This window comes from Phoenix dactylifera, chromosome 14, assembly GCF_051530095.1.
Source record: "Phoenix dactylifera cultivar Ajwa chromosome 14, Ajwa_hap1_PhDact_Kaust_v1.1, whole genome shotgun sequence".
Lineage (NCBI taxonomy): Eukaryota > Viridiplantae > Streptophyta > Magnoliopsida > Arecales > Arecaceae > Phoenix > Phoenix dactylifera.
This window is the reverse complement of record NC_143203.1, coordinates 10,760,817-10,778,210: the sequence shown is the minus strand read 5'-3', so window position 1 is coordinate 10,778,210 and position 17,394 is coordinate 10,760,817. Positions and strand designations below refer to the sequence as shown.

The following is a 17,394-nucleotide window of genomic DNA, read 5'->3' as shown; positions in this document are numbered from 1 at the left end:
CCGACCCAACTTGCCCTATTTGATTTTTAGGACAATTTTGAAGTTTTTACCCTATGACCTGATCCGACCCGACTCGAACCCGATACACTATTAGGGCCCACAGAGGTGCTCAAGGGTAGGGATAGCAATCGGGTCGGATCGGGCATAAATGGGTCGGGTCATATTCAGGTCAGGTCAAAAAATTATAAACCTAAACATGTTAGAAATTACAACCCGAACCCGACTTGTTTATTAAACAGGTAACCCGATCCGACCCATTTAACCTGTTTAATAAACATGTCAGTTTAAACAATTTCTTCTTGAATCTTATCTTGACCTGTTTAAACACTCGTGACCCGTTTAAACACCCGTGACCTATTTAAACTTTAAACACCCTCCCCTCCCCTCCCCGTTCTTCCCTCACCCGTCTCCTCCATAACCTTCCTCAGTCCTCACCCTTCCAGCCCCAAAGAGTAAAGAGCCTTTTCCACTTCATCCGCTTCCCCCTCCGTCTGCCGGCGGCGGCGGCCGCCCCCCTCCCGAAAGCCCCGCCTTGGAAGTCGGAAGGTCCAACGACCCCAACCGCGGCAAGCCCTGGGCCGTCGACGGTCGACCCTCGCATCTCCCTTCGCGGCCACCACTCCCTCCTCCGCTCCTCCGACGACCCCCGGATTTCGATGAAATCCTCCGACCCTTGGCCTCCTCCTCCGACCCTGACACCGGTGGCGCTGTCGTCGTCATCGAGTCCCTCCTCATCGACCTCCTCGGCATCATCGAAGGCTTGCCGTCCCCGGATCTCCTGCTTCTCCTCGGCATCATCGAGTCCCTCCTCACCGACCTCCTCGGCTCGTTTGTTCGCCGAATCTGAGAGGACCGAGGTGAACTCCCAAGAAAAGGGGCGACGGCCGGAGGGGCGACAGCCGGTGGGGCGATGGCCGGCTGCGGTCTTCGACGGAGGGGCGATGGCCGGAGGGAGACCTTCGGGCTTCGGCGGCTTGGTAGCCGAGGGAAGAGAGGGAGAGATGGAGGAGGGAAAGAGGGAAAGAACCCGGGGGCTCTAGGGATTTCTCACTGTTTTCATCTGGTGATCTCATCTCCCCTCCCAGTCGTTGGATCTTAGCCTCCATCTATTTTATTTGGGATAAAATTAGGCCCAATGAGGCCCATATATTAAAAGATTATACGGGTTAAATGGGTCAGATATCTAAAACCTGTATCCGACCCAATTAATAAACAGATTAAACGGGTCAATCTGTTTACGACCTAAACCTGTTTAGGCCAAACCTAGGCCTGTTTATGGCGGGTCGAACACGGGTCGGGTTGGCGGGTCCGGTCATATTTTGCCACCCCTACTTAAAGGTCTCTAACTCCCTATTCCTCTAACCTATTACGTCCCGAGTCCCGACCCGTCTGTGACTATTCCCAAATCGGCAAATCTCCATCGCTCTCTCTCCTAGACCTTAGTATGGTCCTGCATAATCTGCTTTCTGTAATTTTCACTCATTGCAAAAGAAATCAAGTTCAATGAATGACAAGTACATGGATCCAACCCAGTCCTGATTTAGATCCAATCCAGACCTATTTTTTTTGGGTTGCGACCTGCTTATACATGGGCCAGATCTGACCCGAATAACCTGTTGGGTCAGAAATTTTAGCCATGGATCCAATCCGATCTTCTATTAGGTTGAGTCTCGGTCCAACATTAAGACCCCAACAAGGAACTGAGTTGGGTCGGGATCACTTATGACCCAGTCTGACCTGACCTATTTGTACCCCTAGTTCAAAAGAGCTCCAGCAATGAAGTGAGGATATATGGATCTAAGAACATCTTTTCCATTTCTCCACAATCATAAGAATGGGAATGCAAATTCTAAGCTAAATATTTTGCACGAGATATATTCTAACTGGAATCCAATCCTCATCATTGACTCATGATTTATTTGATAAGATTAATTTCCTAAAATTTTGAGCCATTTCTCAAGAAAAATAAAAGGCTTATAAGCTGGGATAATAAGATAGATAAAATAATATATATTTAAATAAGAAGGAAGAAGTCCTTTTCATTGGAGATTTGAGGACTTATTTCCCATTTGGGGAGTTTGACTGGCGCTGTCGATAAGACCCACGGATCCATGCCCACTGGGGATCCAATATGGCATTTTAGGCATGCACTATGGTTCAAAGATAGACGCATTACCTTTTTGGGCCCAATTCTGGCTCAGCTAATACTTTACCCAAGCCAATTTAATCATATCTTAAATTAACTAAGGTACAAATTTGTTGCAATGAGGGCTAAGTATGGCCCGTGGACCTCAACAAAAACAACTCCATCTAGAGGGTGATCTGTGCGCATGCTCTGATGGTGATAGCCAACACAAGATGGCTGATTAGGGACGAGAATGTGTGTATGTTATGAGAGATACTTGGGTGGATGCTCTCCCCTCAAGGCAATGGCCGACCGCAATTAGCACTGAAATGGTGGACAATATGCAGGTATGCAACATGTTCCTTAATGGCACAACGGCTCACCTACCCTAGCCACATCACCCAAGCGTTCTCTTTCAGATGATCCCCTAGATCACCACTGTTCCCTAAACGTTTAATCGTTGCGCAGATATTCCCTCCATAATGGCAGCGCTTCAGAAATAGCGAAGACAATCATGCCTTTCATAAATTCAATATCGAGAAAATCTCCACACCAAAGCTGAAAATACAGCCACAAGGGTACGAACCCGCTGCTTGGCTCGGCTTCATAGGTTACCTCGGTTGGTCGGTCTTATCAACAGAACTACTTCCGCCACCTGAGCTAACAAGTCTAGCTTGGTATTGAAAGCGGAGGGCAAGTAATATACCTCAAAACCAATCAAAGTTCACGTGGAAGTCTGGCCAATTAGACCCTCCATAAAGCCTCTAATCCGCCGATCAGGGTCTGCGACGTGGCAAGCCTAAGAAGCATGCCAACAACCCTTTGAATCTCAAAATTCCTGCACAATTGGCAACACCTCAACCACGATCATGGGTAGTTTCTCAAACCATGCCTATGAAATACGCATGGCATGATATGGTGCAAAATGACTGCGCATCATCCTCAGAACATGCGGTGGTCTGCCAAACACGGTTGACCCACGTGCCTGAATTCTCCGACTACAGATGTTTGGCCTTCGCTTATGCAATCCCCTCACAGGAGGATCTTATAGATAAGTGCTCTAGAGCTCTAACAAACCATCGTGCTAACGTTCTCTAAACCTCCACTATTCTTTGAGTGTCTTTCTGACCTAAGCATCGGAGGATTCCTACCAGACACTTTCCCACAAAAGAACTTCTTCGTTTTTGTTGTTTCCAGCCAAATTCGATAACGAATAGGAACCCTATGCACGACCTCAACCTCCCGATATGGTTTTGGATGCATTACCATTCTGCACAGCTCAAGCACTAACTACCGAGCCCTCCAGCAACCTTTCCCACTCCGTGCTTTGGTCGTACCAACTATCTTTAGCAGCAGTCATCATACCATATTCATTTGTCAACCAATTCATAGTCTATGCAACTTCATCCCCAAAATCAAGGAGGCACATGAAAATGTTTAGATGTTCTATATTTGTACTTTTTTCATATTCCATAAAGTTTGACCCCAGTATAAAGGCAAATCTATAGATGTGATTCAACTGGAGAAGAACTTGTTTTAACATATTCTAGCTTCTGATAACTGAGGCTAGATATTATTGGATCCTTGATCTTGAGAGCTAAGGCTAAGATAATATTCAGATAATATTAGATCCTAGATATTTGATCACAACCACCGTCCGCAAGGAAAAAACAGAAATGTATTTTCACCTCAGACAACATTGCCGAGGTTTCACTTCTCCAAGAATCCCCAATCAGAAAGAGAGCATCAAAATTGCAAACTTCCTAACTTTCATAAACATTCGTACATATCAAGCATTTTCAAATACATTTTCCTACTCTAAGAAAACTCTTCCGCTCGCACACCACCCCATGATTGAACATCATTTATTTATTTATTTCTGGCACTAGCTGGGTGATACTGCGGGATCTACCTGTTTGTTATCATGGACTTGCATTTCACAAATGTTATACATGTAAGGCCTGATAGAAGGATAGAAAGAAGGGAAAACAAAAGGAGAAGAATATGGTAGTTTTTTGGAGGTAGTGGTAGGAGTTTGCTATTCCTGGTTTTAGAGATTTCTTCACGCAATAGAAAAAATGCACTGAGGAAAAAAAAAGGAGAAGAAATTGGAGATGTTCTACCAAATTGTCGGCCATAACCAAACTTTCACAAGCCAAGCTTTTGCAAAATCCAAATCACACAAGCATGCACACGCACGCACGGGCACGCCACACACACAGAAAGAGAGAGAATTATGTCAAAAAATTTATATAATTAGGATCACAAAAAGAACTTCAGAAGATAACCCACTTCTTTGCTCGAATAAGACATCAGTAGCTTTAAGAAGAACGCAAGCAAATGATGCCCAGCTGTTATTCTTACAATGTTGACAGATACCGTGAGATAATCAGCTGCCTTGTTAATGCATCCAATACAATATCAGCATAATCATCATGTACTTCCATAAGTTCATGAGACTTGATTGGGGACACACAAGCACTCTGAGGATTAGTTACATTATAGAATTAAGATTTTGACCTGCAACAACAGTGATCGATATGAACTGCTGATGAGCATTGCTGCAAGTCTTGTCGCAAAGATCTTGCCTCACACTTGTACTGCTTTGAACAAAATGCAATGATTAATTATAATGGTAATCCTCACTCCTGGTATTGGTAATTAATTATAATGGTATCCTCACTCTTTGTATTGGTCAAGGTTCATCACCCAATCCATTTCAAGGATAACCAGGAATTTCTCCAGGAACAGGAGCCAGTTCATTCTTCCCAAACCTCTCCTCATCATAGAATGAAGCATGCACCACCCTGCCACCAAAGAATCGGCTTTCTAGATCAATTAATGCCTTGGTTGTTTCCTCCGACCTCTCAAACTGCACAAAGATCCTGACAGCTTCATCTTCTGGGAAGTTTGGCTCAGTAATCTCAAATATCAGGACACGTGTAACAGTACCATATTTGGCACATTCTGAAGCAACCTCATCTTCAAGCTCATCATCCACCTCTCCTGGCCCAACCTGGAATATGAGAACAAAAAAAAAAAGTTATAGCAACTCCGTAATTTGTACTCTTTATTTTTTATTATTTACTATTAACTTTTTTGCGATGCACCAATCTCAAGATTATGGTAGGCTGTTGATTGCTTTCACTGGCAGATATGAAACCAGATAATAACAATAAAAGTTAATTCCTTCTTGTTTTTTCTATCTTTTCCCTTCTAGTAACTTAATTTCAGAAAATAGTAACCTTCATCACTAGGGAATTTGTCATCAGGTCAAAATTTTCTTTAGAGTTCTAATGAATGATTTATGTGTTAGATGAATGACAATGGTGAGTGTTTTTGCAACAACAACAGCTTTAAACATTAGGCCAAGTAGCTCGACTCTTTAGCTTTAATGCATTTATGTATGGCAATCCTCAAACCAGGCACCACATGGTCTTGAAGACGCAGTTTGGGAGCAAAAGCAGCTAGCACTTACCATAAAATTACAGAATATATTACTTGTTTAAAACATTTTACCATGAAGTTTCAAGTCCAACAAGCATAATAAATTCATATTCGTAAGTCTTTCACCCATACAGGCCACTGTAATTCAGAATCCTTCCAGAAGTTTCTTGTGGAACAATGGAAAGTGGAGAACATATTTTTTATATATTTCTTTATATATTTCTGTATCATTGACCGCATTCACATAAAAGTGAAAAAATATATAGTCTGGTATAGTTTATGTATTGTCTGCCTGTTACCTATCCATTAATTGAATGCTTGGGAATGAAGACCAACAAGTATAATAATGGATATTTCGATATTTACAAAATAATCTATGTGATATATGGTGCCTTTGTAACTGGACCAGGATCAAATAATCAGATCAGGTGTTTTGCCTTTTATCAAACCCTTGAATGAAAAAGTTGTGCTTTCTACATTGTCCAAGCAATGAAAAAGATTGCAGGCACTTTAACCGCTACATATGCAATTAAGGGGGATTAGACTTCAGCCCAGTGCACTGATTGGAAGATGCACCCTAGGAATAAAAAAGCAATAAAAAAAATGATTTGTTTCATGATGCATGATTGGCTAGTTTCATACCATAAGCCATCTAGCACATATTTAATATGTAACTGGAAATTCAGATAGAACAGATTGTAACTAGAGAAAAAAGAGTCAAGATATAAGTTAATTAAGGTATTGATGAAAGAAATTTATAAAAATAAATGGTCAAAAGTAGATGTCCCCAGCATGACTGAGTCAATGATCATTTAGCAAGGGATTTGGTGGCCCGGGGTGAATACTGATGATAATGATTGAGACTCTCATCTCCCTAGATATGCTAGCTAATTTGGACCACAACATTCTTAATTGAGGATAAGACAATAACAGACAGGGAACATTACTTGTTTGTCACATTCAACTCCAATTATATGTATAACCTATTAGAACTTTCAACATCGCAGTGTTGTTAAAGGTGGCTATCTAGTCACCTAGGCAGCTGCCTTAGTGCTTAATTTGCCGGGGCTTCCTAAACCAAGCCTGCTTAAACGCTACTTCTTTTCTCATTTTCTTTCCCTATTTGTGCCTCAGATGGGCCATGTGGGAGGGCAGCAATGGCTACCACTAACCTAGTTGACAGAAGACCATCCAAAAAGAAATCAAGATGTACTTCTATTAGGTGCAAATATAAAAATTAAAATATTTTATTTTATTTGAAAATTAGAAAATTTTATTCTTGTGAGGACTCTAGAATTAGAATTTTGTGTAGTCTAGAATTAGAATTTTATGAGGACTCCAATGTTTTATTTTATACGGACTCTTATTAGAGTTTAGGTGAATACAATTTGCATTATTGAGATTTGAAAATACAGAATGTTGAGTTTTTCTCTCCCTCAGCCTTCTTTCTCTCCTTCTCTTCTCTCCCCTCTTCTTCTTCTCTCTCCTCCAATCCTGCATCAATTTGGTATCAAAGCATCCTATTCTCCCTACATCCCGAACTTATCGTGCATTAGTTGGCATCAAAGAAAAGCTTGAACCACCAACACTATCATAACATCTCCGTTGCACCATCACTGCAGCCCCAGCAACCCAATGCACCACCCTTTGCAAATCATAGATCTACCGTTCCACGCTCCAACACCACCTCGAGATATGTGCTCCACCGAATCAACACCAAAAAACAAAAAAGAAAAAAAAGAAAAAAAAGGGAAAAAAATTGTTGCCTTATTTTTTCACTGATCCCCTGTTTTCCTTAATCCCCATCTCCATCCCAACCACCGGCAGCCCACCATCGGAGCCCTCTCGCTCTCAACCCACTGTCGTCCTCCTTCGTGAGCTTGCCGGCCCATCAGACGAGAACATTCATGAGGCTGCCCACCACAAGCTCAACGATATCCTATATCGAAGCCACTCCCCATTGCGGTCGATGGCTGAATCTTCACCTCCCGTTCCTTCGCCACCCTTTGCTCCTACAGCAACAACTTCCTCTCCCCTACCGCCACAATCTTGAGTCCTGGCTAACCCTTCGTAGTCGTTTCTAGCAGTAGAAGCCCACGCCCACGCGATCCCCCTCCCCGATCTCTCGTCGTCTCACTCCCTACTACGAGATGATCCCATCTATGACCTTCCTTCACCGACTAGGTCGAGGTCTTCCCCTTTTCCATGGCATCTCCATCTCCGAGCACCGTCAACCTTCAGCCGCCTTCTCTTCGAGTGCCAAAAGGCAGCCCACTGTCAATCTCCCACCTCTCTTTGCTAATTTCCCCTCTCACCACCGAACTCCCCATCTCCTCTCCACCGAGCTCTACCGTTTGTCACCACGAAAGAAGCCTCCACCACCCTCTTCACAAGCAATCAGGACTATTGGGGCATCAAAGAGGTTGCAGATCTCGGTTCAATTCGGCCTGATCAGACCTGCTGCCCAATTTAACATTCAGACCCGAATTCGACTCATTTAGCTTTAATCCGATCATGTCAGCATCCAGTCGGTGACATCGCATTAGCACCCGATTATCAACATTTCAGACGAAGCCTGTCCCTAACTAATTTTGACACATTAATTGCATTTTTGGCATCCATTTTTGCTAATTCTGCCTCTATATTGATTTTTTTCTTCGCTAGAAAGTGAAGTAGTGGTTCAAAATATTCTTTGTGAGGTATAATCTTTCCCTTTGAGAGCTTGATTAATATTTATTCGATTGTATAATTCCTAAATTGCTTAGTACCAATTTTAGTTTAATCCATTTTCCTTCCACTACTGGAAGAAAAAAAAAATCTATATTCTTGCCCTTACCTTATTTACATCTAGCCTTCCTATTGCTGCAATTAGCCTAGTTTTTGGACTTTTGCATATGTAGACCTTTGAACTGATCTACAGATAGCCCAAGATTAGATTTGTAAAAAGCATTTTAGAATTATTCTCACATCGGAAATCTTCAGACAATCCTGTTGAAAGTCAACGAGAGAACATTAACATTTTAGAGGTTGATCCTCAAGCCTGTTAAAGTTATGAAGTACAAACGAGATGTAGAAAGGGTGATACAGGGACAAGAATCAGCAACTCCCTAAATCATCTAAAATCTGCAGATTTTTTTCGAGCGCATAACTATATAGCTTTATCGCCTCGAAAACTGGTGAAGCTCATCACAGCAAGAAAAAAAGGTAAACAGAATATCGAACAGCACCTATTTTAGTTGACAAGATAGAGCCACTAAGAGCTACCATAGGGTGGGTGACCTTTTCCTTCTTTCTCTTATGCTCCTTAGTCCATTTCTTTTGTCTCTTCTCTGTGCATTCGCCTTCGCTTCTCTTCTGCTTCTCCTAATTCGTAATTTCTCTCTTTACTACACTTTTCTTCCCTTTTTTCTCTTTTCCTTCCCCACTCCCCCTGGACTGATGCTCAAATCCTCTTAAATAGGCCATCTGACCCTTCAAGACCCTCTCCTTCCTATTTCTCTGCAATACAGCCACCTTTAGGCTATAGCTCTCCCCTTCTCCTCTATATGTAGTGAGGCATGTGAAAGATAGTAAAATCTCAAAACAAACCCAACTACCTCTCTATCTCTCTCTCTCTCTCTCTCTCTCACACACACACACACACACCCCCCCACCCACCCACCCACCCACCTACACATACACAAACAAAACTAAGAAAAAAAGTAAACAATAAACAGAAATAGAAAGCTAAAGACTAGAAAAAGTTAAATGCAGAAATGGCATGGTAGAAGAAGTGAAGTAACAATAGTTGGTGATGAAATAGAAGGAACTAGCCAAGATGGTAGAGACTAGTGTCATGACGACTTAAGAAGGATACCATATAAAGTCACTTTAAGTTTGTATTAGTCAAGAAAGAGGTAAAGACTTAAGAACACATGAATTAGATTACGATGAGAGATTTAGAAACAATGGTGGTGACAATGGATTTACAAATCTATAGAGAAGAACTGAAATGCAACAATAATAACGCTGATCAGATCTAAAAAACAATAATGGTGACAAAGAATATAGCTGTTTGCAGAAATAAGAAGAAGAAGAAGAAGAAGAAGAAGATCTTGAGTGAGTTGTGCTAGAACTAGCTGTTACTAAACACGTGAATTCCTGGGTCAGTAGCCTATACCAAGAGCAAGGTCCCAACATCTCTTAGCTCCTCACAATTAAACTTCATTATGATATTCAGAACAATCAATCATGTAAGCCACTCTCATATGATACATCTTATTTAATTAGATAAACTATAAAGAAAAAAAAAACACGCATGCTTAATTAAGAGCCTTACATTGTATAGGGACTTTCAGTGAGAGTCTAAAATCAGCACAATGAAAAAGGAATACACAAAATGCAATCGACTGGAAAAACAAATAAACAATGCTAATTGGAAACATGATGGCAATAGGATACAATGCAGTTATCCACCTTCACAAAGATTTTAGAGAAAGGGAGGGGATCTTATCTTACAAAATTAGAGTCACGACGACTGGAAAAACATATAAAAAATGTTGATTGTAAACATAATGGAAATAGGATACAATGCAGTTATCCACCTTCACAAAGATTTCAGAGAAAGGGAGGGGATCTTATCTTACAAAATTAGAGTCACAACGACCGACAAATGCCCTTTAATCAAGAAAATAAATCAAGAAACAACAAAGAAACAACATTGTATAGTATAAACTACAGAGATGGAGTAATATAGTGGGTTCAAGAACATAAGGCTAACATAGGGGAATGAGAACTAGAAACTATTTGGGGACAAGTAAGAGACAAGCAGTATGAAGAAGCAAAGTTGCACTGAGGACAAAGTTATGAATGAACTCATAAGATGGCAGAAGTATAGCTAGGATCTATAAAATATGGGCCACCCAATAAGAAATGAGATATGTTTGCAACAAACTGCACAAAAACAATAGATGTGACTTGCAAGAAAGAAATTTTAAAAGTTGACAGTGATACAAATGTAGCTCTCGTAAATAAGAAACTGTACAGAAGGATTCATGAAGGTCACACAAAATATTTTGCTGGCTAAATTGTGGGTAAGGCAATGATGATTGTTTCCTTAAACCTCAATTTGTCCATCGGAGCACCAAATCAGCATACTGCAATGTTGAAAATGCACTTCGAATGGGCTACAACACTTTCCCTTGAAATAACTGTATGTATTTCATTTTTCTTTCACAATGCTTTGACTTTACCATTGTTTGAGCTGATACATCATGTAATGACCCAAGACCTCACCGAAAAATGTTAGTCAGAAATTGTAATTTGGGATCCTTGGTCCTATTCAAGTGCCCAAGACTTTCCTAGAACACAACTAATATGGAACTAAACACACACCTGCATGGGTCCTCACACACAAAAGAAGTGCAACACAAGGACTTCCTAGGGGTCAACCGTCCTATTACTACTCTCGTCCAAGCAATACTTGACTTCGAAGTTTTTATGGAATCCATGCTCAACCAAGAAGGCTAGCCAAAAGTTATTAACTTGTGATCCTTAGCCCTGTTTAAGCACTTAAGATCTTCCATATATACAACCAATATGGGACTAAACCCACCTTTGCATGAGTCCTCACACAATCCCCTCAATTTAAGCTCTGGCATCCTCACTAAAGGGTCTAGTCAAAAACACCACAATCGGATCATGGTCAGTCCAAAAGGACCCATGTTGCAGTGTTCCCTAATCACATATGGATCATATGTCGGGCTCGCTCTAATATCATTTGTAATGAGTCAAACCTTAAGCTAGCTAGAAGTTATTAATTGGAGTCCTTGGCGTTGTTTAAGTAGCCAAGATCTCCTTAACACACAAACAGTATAGAAACTAACCACGTTCTTATGAGTCCTCACATCTTCCCCCATTTAAGCTCCATCATCCTCGATAGGGGAAGGATGTAATCACAAAAGTCATATCACAATCACCACGATCGGCTATATTTCAGTCATAAAAGGGCTTGCCTTATAGTGCCCATGGTGCAGTCTATAATCGACTACTATAGGTGTAGACTGATTTCATAATAGTCAATTATGGTGCGATTGATTAGACACTTCAGCAAATGCTCTTCATCCTAAAAGATCATCACAAAGGTATGTGAACACAAAAAAGAACATGATAGATATCTTATTAATGAAGCCTAATCAATGAAATATAACTAGTGCAACAAATTGAAAATAACTACAACAGAACAATGAAAAAAAATACTGCCAGTAAACTCGGGTTCCAAGAATGTGATAGATGACAATGATGGTAATGATGATGGGTAGAGATAATGATTGATGGATGAAGAAACGAGGGTTGGGTAAAAGATGGTGTTAAAACTAGTCAGATAATTACCTCTGCGAGTTTAGTCCCTCCAATCCAATGATAATCTTCAGGCCGCGCTCCACCAAAGCATCAAGACAAAGGATGACGGGTCGAAAAGGTGGCTTCAAGAAGAAATAGGTCAAGAAGTAGGATGAAGGTGAAAAAAAAGAATTTTTTTGGGCTTCGCCTGCGGTGGCACTCACCTTTCAAGGTTTTCTTCTTTTTTTTTAATGGTTGTTGTCCCTTCTTTTTATCAGCGCCAAAACAGCTAAACAATTTTCTAAAATTCTCCAAAACGGTTCCTATAACCTCTCCACTAATCCTTATCCAACAACTTTCCCAATAGCCCTTATCTTTCTTCCACTCGTCCTTATCTTCCGTCCAACAGCCTATTACTGTGCCATGAACAGTAACTTTTTTAAAAAAATTAATTTTTTTTGTTCTTTTTCCTAACTTCCTTCTTCCCTTCTTCCATACATTCACATGCACAATTCTATCTTCAAGACTTTCACCCATCATCCTCCGTTCCTAGAGATGAGTGATGGTCGTGGGCATTGAAGAAAGGTCAAGGCTCAAGCAATTAAGTGTAATGGTTTGTGGTTGGATTAGGCTTTCTATCACACCTAGGTGGACCCTTTTTGCTTGACAGTCCTTGTACATGACTCGACTGAAAATTCAAGCCTAAACATGGCTTTGGATGGAAAACACAGAAATTAAAAAAAAAATATAAACTATGTATAAAATGGAGTCCTAAGCCTACATTAGTCCCCTAGTCACATATGAGCTGCGAGCTGAGTTGGCTTGGATACAATTTGTAACGACCTAGGACCCCAGCCAAAAAGTTAGCTAGAAGATATAACTTGGGATCCTTGATCTTGTTTAAATGTCTAAGATACTCCCAGCACATATAGGACTAAACACATACTTGCATGGGCCCTTACATACTCCCCCCACCCTAGCATCCTTGCCAAAAGATAAATCCAATCATAAATACCATGACGAGCTCATGCTCAACCTCAAAAGGGGCCCATGTTGTAATGTCTCCTAGTCGTATATGGGTCGTAGATCGGGTCCGTTATGTTACTATTTGTAATAACCAAGGACCTCTCCAAAAAAGCTAGACAAAAATTAATAATTAGGATCCTCGGCTATACTTAAGTACTCAAGGTGTCCTTAAAACGACCAATATCAGGCTAAACATATGCCCATGCTGGTCCTCAAACATCATCGATGCCTAAAAACAAGGAACAGATTTTTCTCTCATGGTAAAGTCAATGTTTGACTGTATCCTCACATTGAATTGAATTGCTTCAAGGGTCCAAAAGCTTGACATGTTAATGTAGTTTCTCTCCATTCATAAATATTAGAAAGGTTTATGTTTTGAACAAATGTCAAGATCATGATATCTTTTAGCGTTATCAATCCAAATTCTATATTATGATATTCTTAAATCAAGAATTAAAGTACCCATGCCTTGTTAAACTGGCACAAGCACTTTCTATACTATGCCATGCAAGTGCTTAGCATGCAATAGCACCACATCATGCCACGCAGTGATATGTAGTTGCAGAATATGTTCTGGTCCATCATGACCAGCACACAAATCACTACAATCTGTGATAAATTTATTCCATTATAACTTTCCATGAGGGCATAAGTTACATGGTTTTCCCCTAAAATAATCTTGTACTGCATTTAGACTAGGAAGCTGACGTACATTTTTTTCATGAATGGCTTCACATACATGTTAATTATTGTCAGCAATCTAGTTTCAATCATGAGAAATATATTTATTTGATCCCAGTTATTGATGGAGTAAAAAATAACAATGTCCTCTCCATAGCTTGTATTTGATTTTCTTTCGGCCAAGATATTGTGCTACATCTGTTATTGACTAGCATTAGAGCATGAATTATGGTTCTTGCAAATCATTTATCTTCACTTGAAATAAGAAAAACAAAGATTGATGTAGTATAGTGGCGGTGGCTTAGTTTCACGGCAAAAATCGCCAGAAATAATATTATGCCTTCAACCATTCATTTGGAGTTCAGCATGAAAATGTGAGGGAGTATATCTTCCATAAGTATGATTAGAACACTGGGAACCTATGTCTCACAAGCTGATTCTGATACGGATTTGAGAATGATATTATCGGATTAATGGCTGATATTCTTTCATCGAGCCTACAGCTTATATTTGGACCTTGGTTCTAAAATTTGTGATTTTCATCAACTGCTAATAATGCATTGGGTTTCTTCGAACGGCTACGTTTTAACTGTTCCTAACAAAAGAAGGTCCCAGTTATCGTGGCTAATGTGGCTCAAGCTGAGAGCAAATGATATCTAAAAATGAGATTTTTTTTTAGTTGTCAACGAATTTGCATGATAAAATGGTATTATCTCACATGCATAATTAAAGATTAACATTAATAGTACTACACAATCTTGGTTGAAAAACAACAAATAATTTTTCATTTTTGATTCTAATCGTTTCTTGCTATTATAGTATCCAATGTGCTTTTCTTTGAAAGGCATGTGCATGGTTTTTCCTTTGTTCCCATCAAAACTGGACAAAAAAGTGCTGTCATTGTTGGCTACTTGGCTTAGATTACGAAACTAAATTGTCTTATTCAAATTGTATATTTTAACCCATGAATAGATATTGATTCAAGCAACTAAAAGAGCCACCAACAAGAGCACCAGTGCAATGAGCATAATAGTATTACCTTGTTAAATGCACTAATATTAATCCTTTATTGAAGTAAATAGAAATCTGCTTAAACTGAAGGATCTTGTAATAAACATATGTGAAGAAACAACAAAATAGGGTTCAAATATCAACATGGAGAGATGGCAAGACAACAGATTACATATAAGCTCCGATAATGGTAATGGACGGTTGTCAAAATCTGCTCCTTATAAGGATAGAATTTTCAGGTTATTGATTTGGAGTTTGTTATTGTAAACAACACAGTAACTTGCCTGTTGTTCCTACTGTTCATTGCCCAATCACATTAAGAATGCAGAAGTTTCAAAACAATTTTAAGTTAGTTTCATCTCTGACTCAAAAGGAACCTATTACAAATATTCAGACAAAAGAATCATAATTAACTGCAGAAAGGAATATATTGCAAATAAAGACCAAATATGATCTTAAAATAATTGGCCATAAATACTCCAAATATGAGATATGATCGAATGATTCAAAATATATTCATATTAAAGGAAGAAAAGCTCAATTACCAAGTTTTGGAGTAGTAAGACTCGAGTTGGAGGGCTGGTAAAATTCGCACTCTTTAATTTCTTATCACCTTTAGTCTCACTAGCATTCACAATCACCCCAGCTCGTCTATCGGTCTTCTTGGCCATCAAAGGAGTGGTAATACCTTGCTCTCGTTTCCCAAGTCCCTGGCCTTTTTTCCAGCCCATCTTTGCCATCATCCTTTGGGCAGCAGTCATCTGCCCACCTGCACCAACACCCAACCCAGCTGAACGTGACTTCCCAATGCTGAATCCCTCTCCATTTGGTGGTGGAGAAGGTGACCTTGGGCCAACACCACCCATCCCACTCATGGCAGCACGCCTTTTCCATGCCTCTTCGCCAGAAATATTTAATGATGAAGACCTAGACTGATAATCTCTCTCCTCTCTCTCTGCAGCCTCCTGTTCCCTTTGTTCCCTCTCCCTTTCCCTCTCCTCCTCTTCCCGGCGCCTCCTCTCAAGTTCCCTCTTCATCTCCGCTTCCATAGCCTGCCTCTTCTTCTCCATCCTGTACTCCTCGTAATCATTTGGCCTAGCAGGATCATACTCCTCAATCACAGTAGATGTGAGCCCTACAAGAGCCGGTTGAAATGATGGGCTTTTGCCATTATCCGACAATGTTGGTGGAGGGGTTGAAGAACTCGGGGTTTTTATCTGGGGTGTGATCGAGTTTTTAGCCTTGCTTTGGGATTGCTGGCTCTTCAACACAGTCTGAGGGGGAGCAAACATGGAAGATGGCTTCCGCAGTGTAGGTGGTGCCATTTTGGTACTACTCGACCAAACAGCTGAACTACTGCTCTTCTCTTCATCAGCTGAAGGTGTTGAAGAAGGGGGAGGGAGATCTCCATATAGACCACCCAACATTTCTTTGTTTTTTTCTCTCCAGGAATTACTTTGTGGTTAATTTTCAAGATTGCAATTAGAACTTGAATATACTGATTCTATGCATAGAGAACCAAGTAATTAGCCAAATCGCGTATTATCTATATTTAAGTCTAAAAAATAAAAAGAATGTCTCTTTCAAAACTTTTGTTCCTTACTAACAAAATTTAATATTGACAATAAAAATAGGAGTCAGGTTTTTATATGATCAACAGAAAAATGGTTTTCTTGAGCTAGGGTTTGCAAGGACTTCTGAGATGAACCCATAATAGGGACAGAAGCAAATGGGTTCTTCCTATGACATATCACTAGATTCGCAGAGGCAACGCAAATCTTCAGAAAATTGAAAATGGATTTCTATGTCGTATTTTCATAATAATGAGAACTCGATAAAAAGAAACGGAGCAAAAATTGGTGAGAGGAACAATATATACAACAATTTGATTGCAGATTTGTACGGTCCAGATTCAGTTTAGCACCCAAAAGAGAAACATAAAATCCCGAAAACCCAGAAAAAGATCTGGCTATCCAAGTAGAACAGTTCTCCAGTTAGGGTTTAAATAAAAACCTCGATCTTTGAAAAGAAGTGAAAAAACCATAAAAAAAATGAACAGCTGAAGTCTTGAAACTGATCAGCCAAATTATTCTCATATCCGAATCAAAAAACCGCGAAAAACGCCATAATCCCAAAGAGAAGAAATTCTTTCGAAGGGTAGAGAGCATAAGAGAGGCGATTCGTCGAAAATTTGGAGAAACAACCTACCAGATTTCACGGCAGAGGGGGGTTGGAACGGTGAAGAAATCTCTCCGCGTTCCCCAAAATTCGCTCCTAAGGCTCGCAGCGTGGAGCTTTGAGAGGAACCTGCAGGGCCGGGCGCTAGCCTGAGAGGTTTCGTCGCGGAAAGGGAAATTTATGTGCCGGGCGGCAGTGGGCCGGTTCGGATCGGGCTAGCCTCGTGTCGTGACGGGTCCAGCCTTCGGATGCTCTTGGCTCACTTGACTCCCTGCTTTTAGATTAGAGCTATCAATGAGCTTCTCACGAGCCAACGGATCCGGGTAGTTGCTTTCGCGCGAAAGAAGGATTCACGATCCTTTGCATGATTCGCGTTGGATCACGCACCGCACGGAACTCAAAGCGATCGACCTCTGTCATGTATGGGCCTGTTTGGATCTAAAAGCCACCGATGGGTGATCCTTCGCATGAAAGAAAATCCTTTTCACGTAAAAGATACACCCACAATCAAGCTCGCTTTTTGTTTACAAACAAGCCAAGCTCAAACCCTATTTTTTTTTAGCTCGGATCATCTACCATATGTTATTTGCATACTCTATGCAATTAAA

General features: G+C 40.5%; 1 protein-coding gene across 2 annotated transcripts; it reads right to left on the bottom strand.

The window, feature by feature from the left end:
• Positions 1-4,359: 4,359 nt before the first annotated feature.
• On the bottom strand, positions 4,360-16,958 carry LOC120112754 (DNA-damage-repair/toleration protein 111-like). Of its 2 annotated transcripts, none has more exons than XM_089927166.1 (3): positions 16,817-16,958; positions 15,154-16,112; positions 4,360-5,141 (listed from the first exon to the last, which is right to left on the bottom strand). In XM_089927166.1, exons 2-3 carry the CDS (start codon positions 16,033-16,035, stop codon positions 4,845-4,847), a joined length of 1,179 nt encoding a protein of 392 aa, XP_089783292.1. In that variant the 5' UTR covers positions 16,036-16,112; positions 16,817-16,958; the 3' UTR covers positions 4,360-4,844. The 2 variants fall into 2 exon arrangements, with proteins under 2 accessions (XP_089783292.1, XP_088566567.2); XM_088710441.2 differs by having other exon boundaries at positions 15,154-16,063; positions 16,817-16,953.
• Between the last annotated feature and the right edge of the window lie 436 nt (positions 16,959-17,394).

What these genes read in the sequence shown, in the direction of transcription:
- LOC120112754 (XM_089927166.1), bottom strand. Translation starts at nt 16,035, where the DNA reads ATGTTGGGTGGTCTATATGGAGATCTCCCTCCCCCTTCTTCAACACCT. An exon ending in TCTTACTACTCCAAAACTTG is followed by an intron (nt 5,142 to 15,153) that starts GTAATTGAGCTT and finishes CTCATATTCCAG; the next exon opens with GTTGGGCCAGGAGAGGTGGA.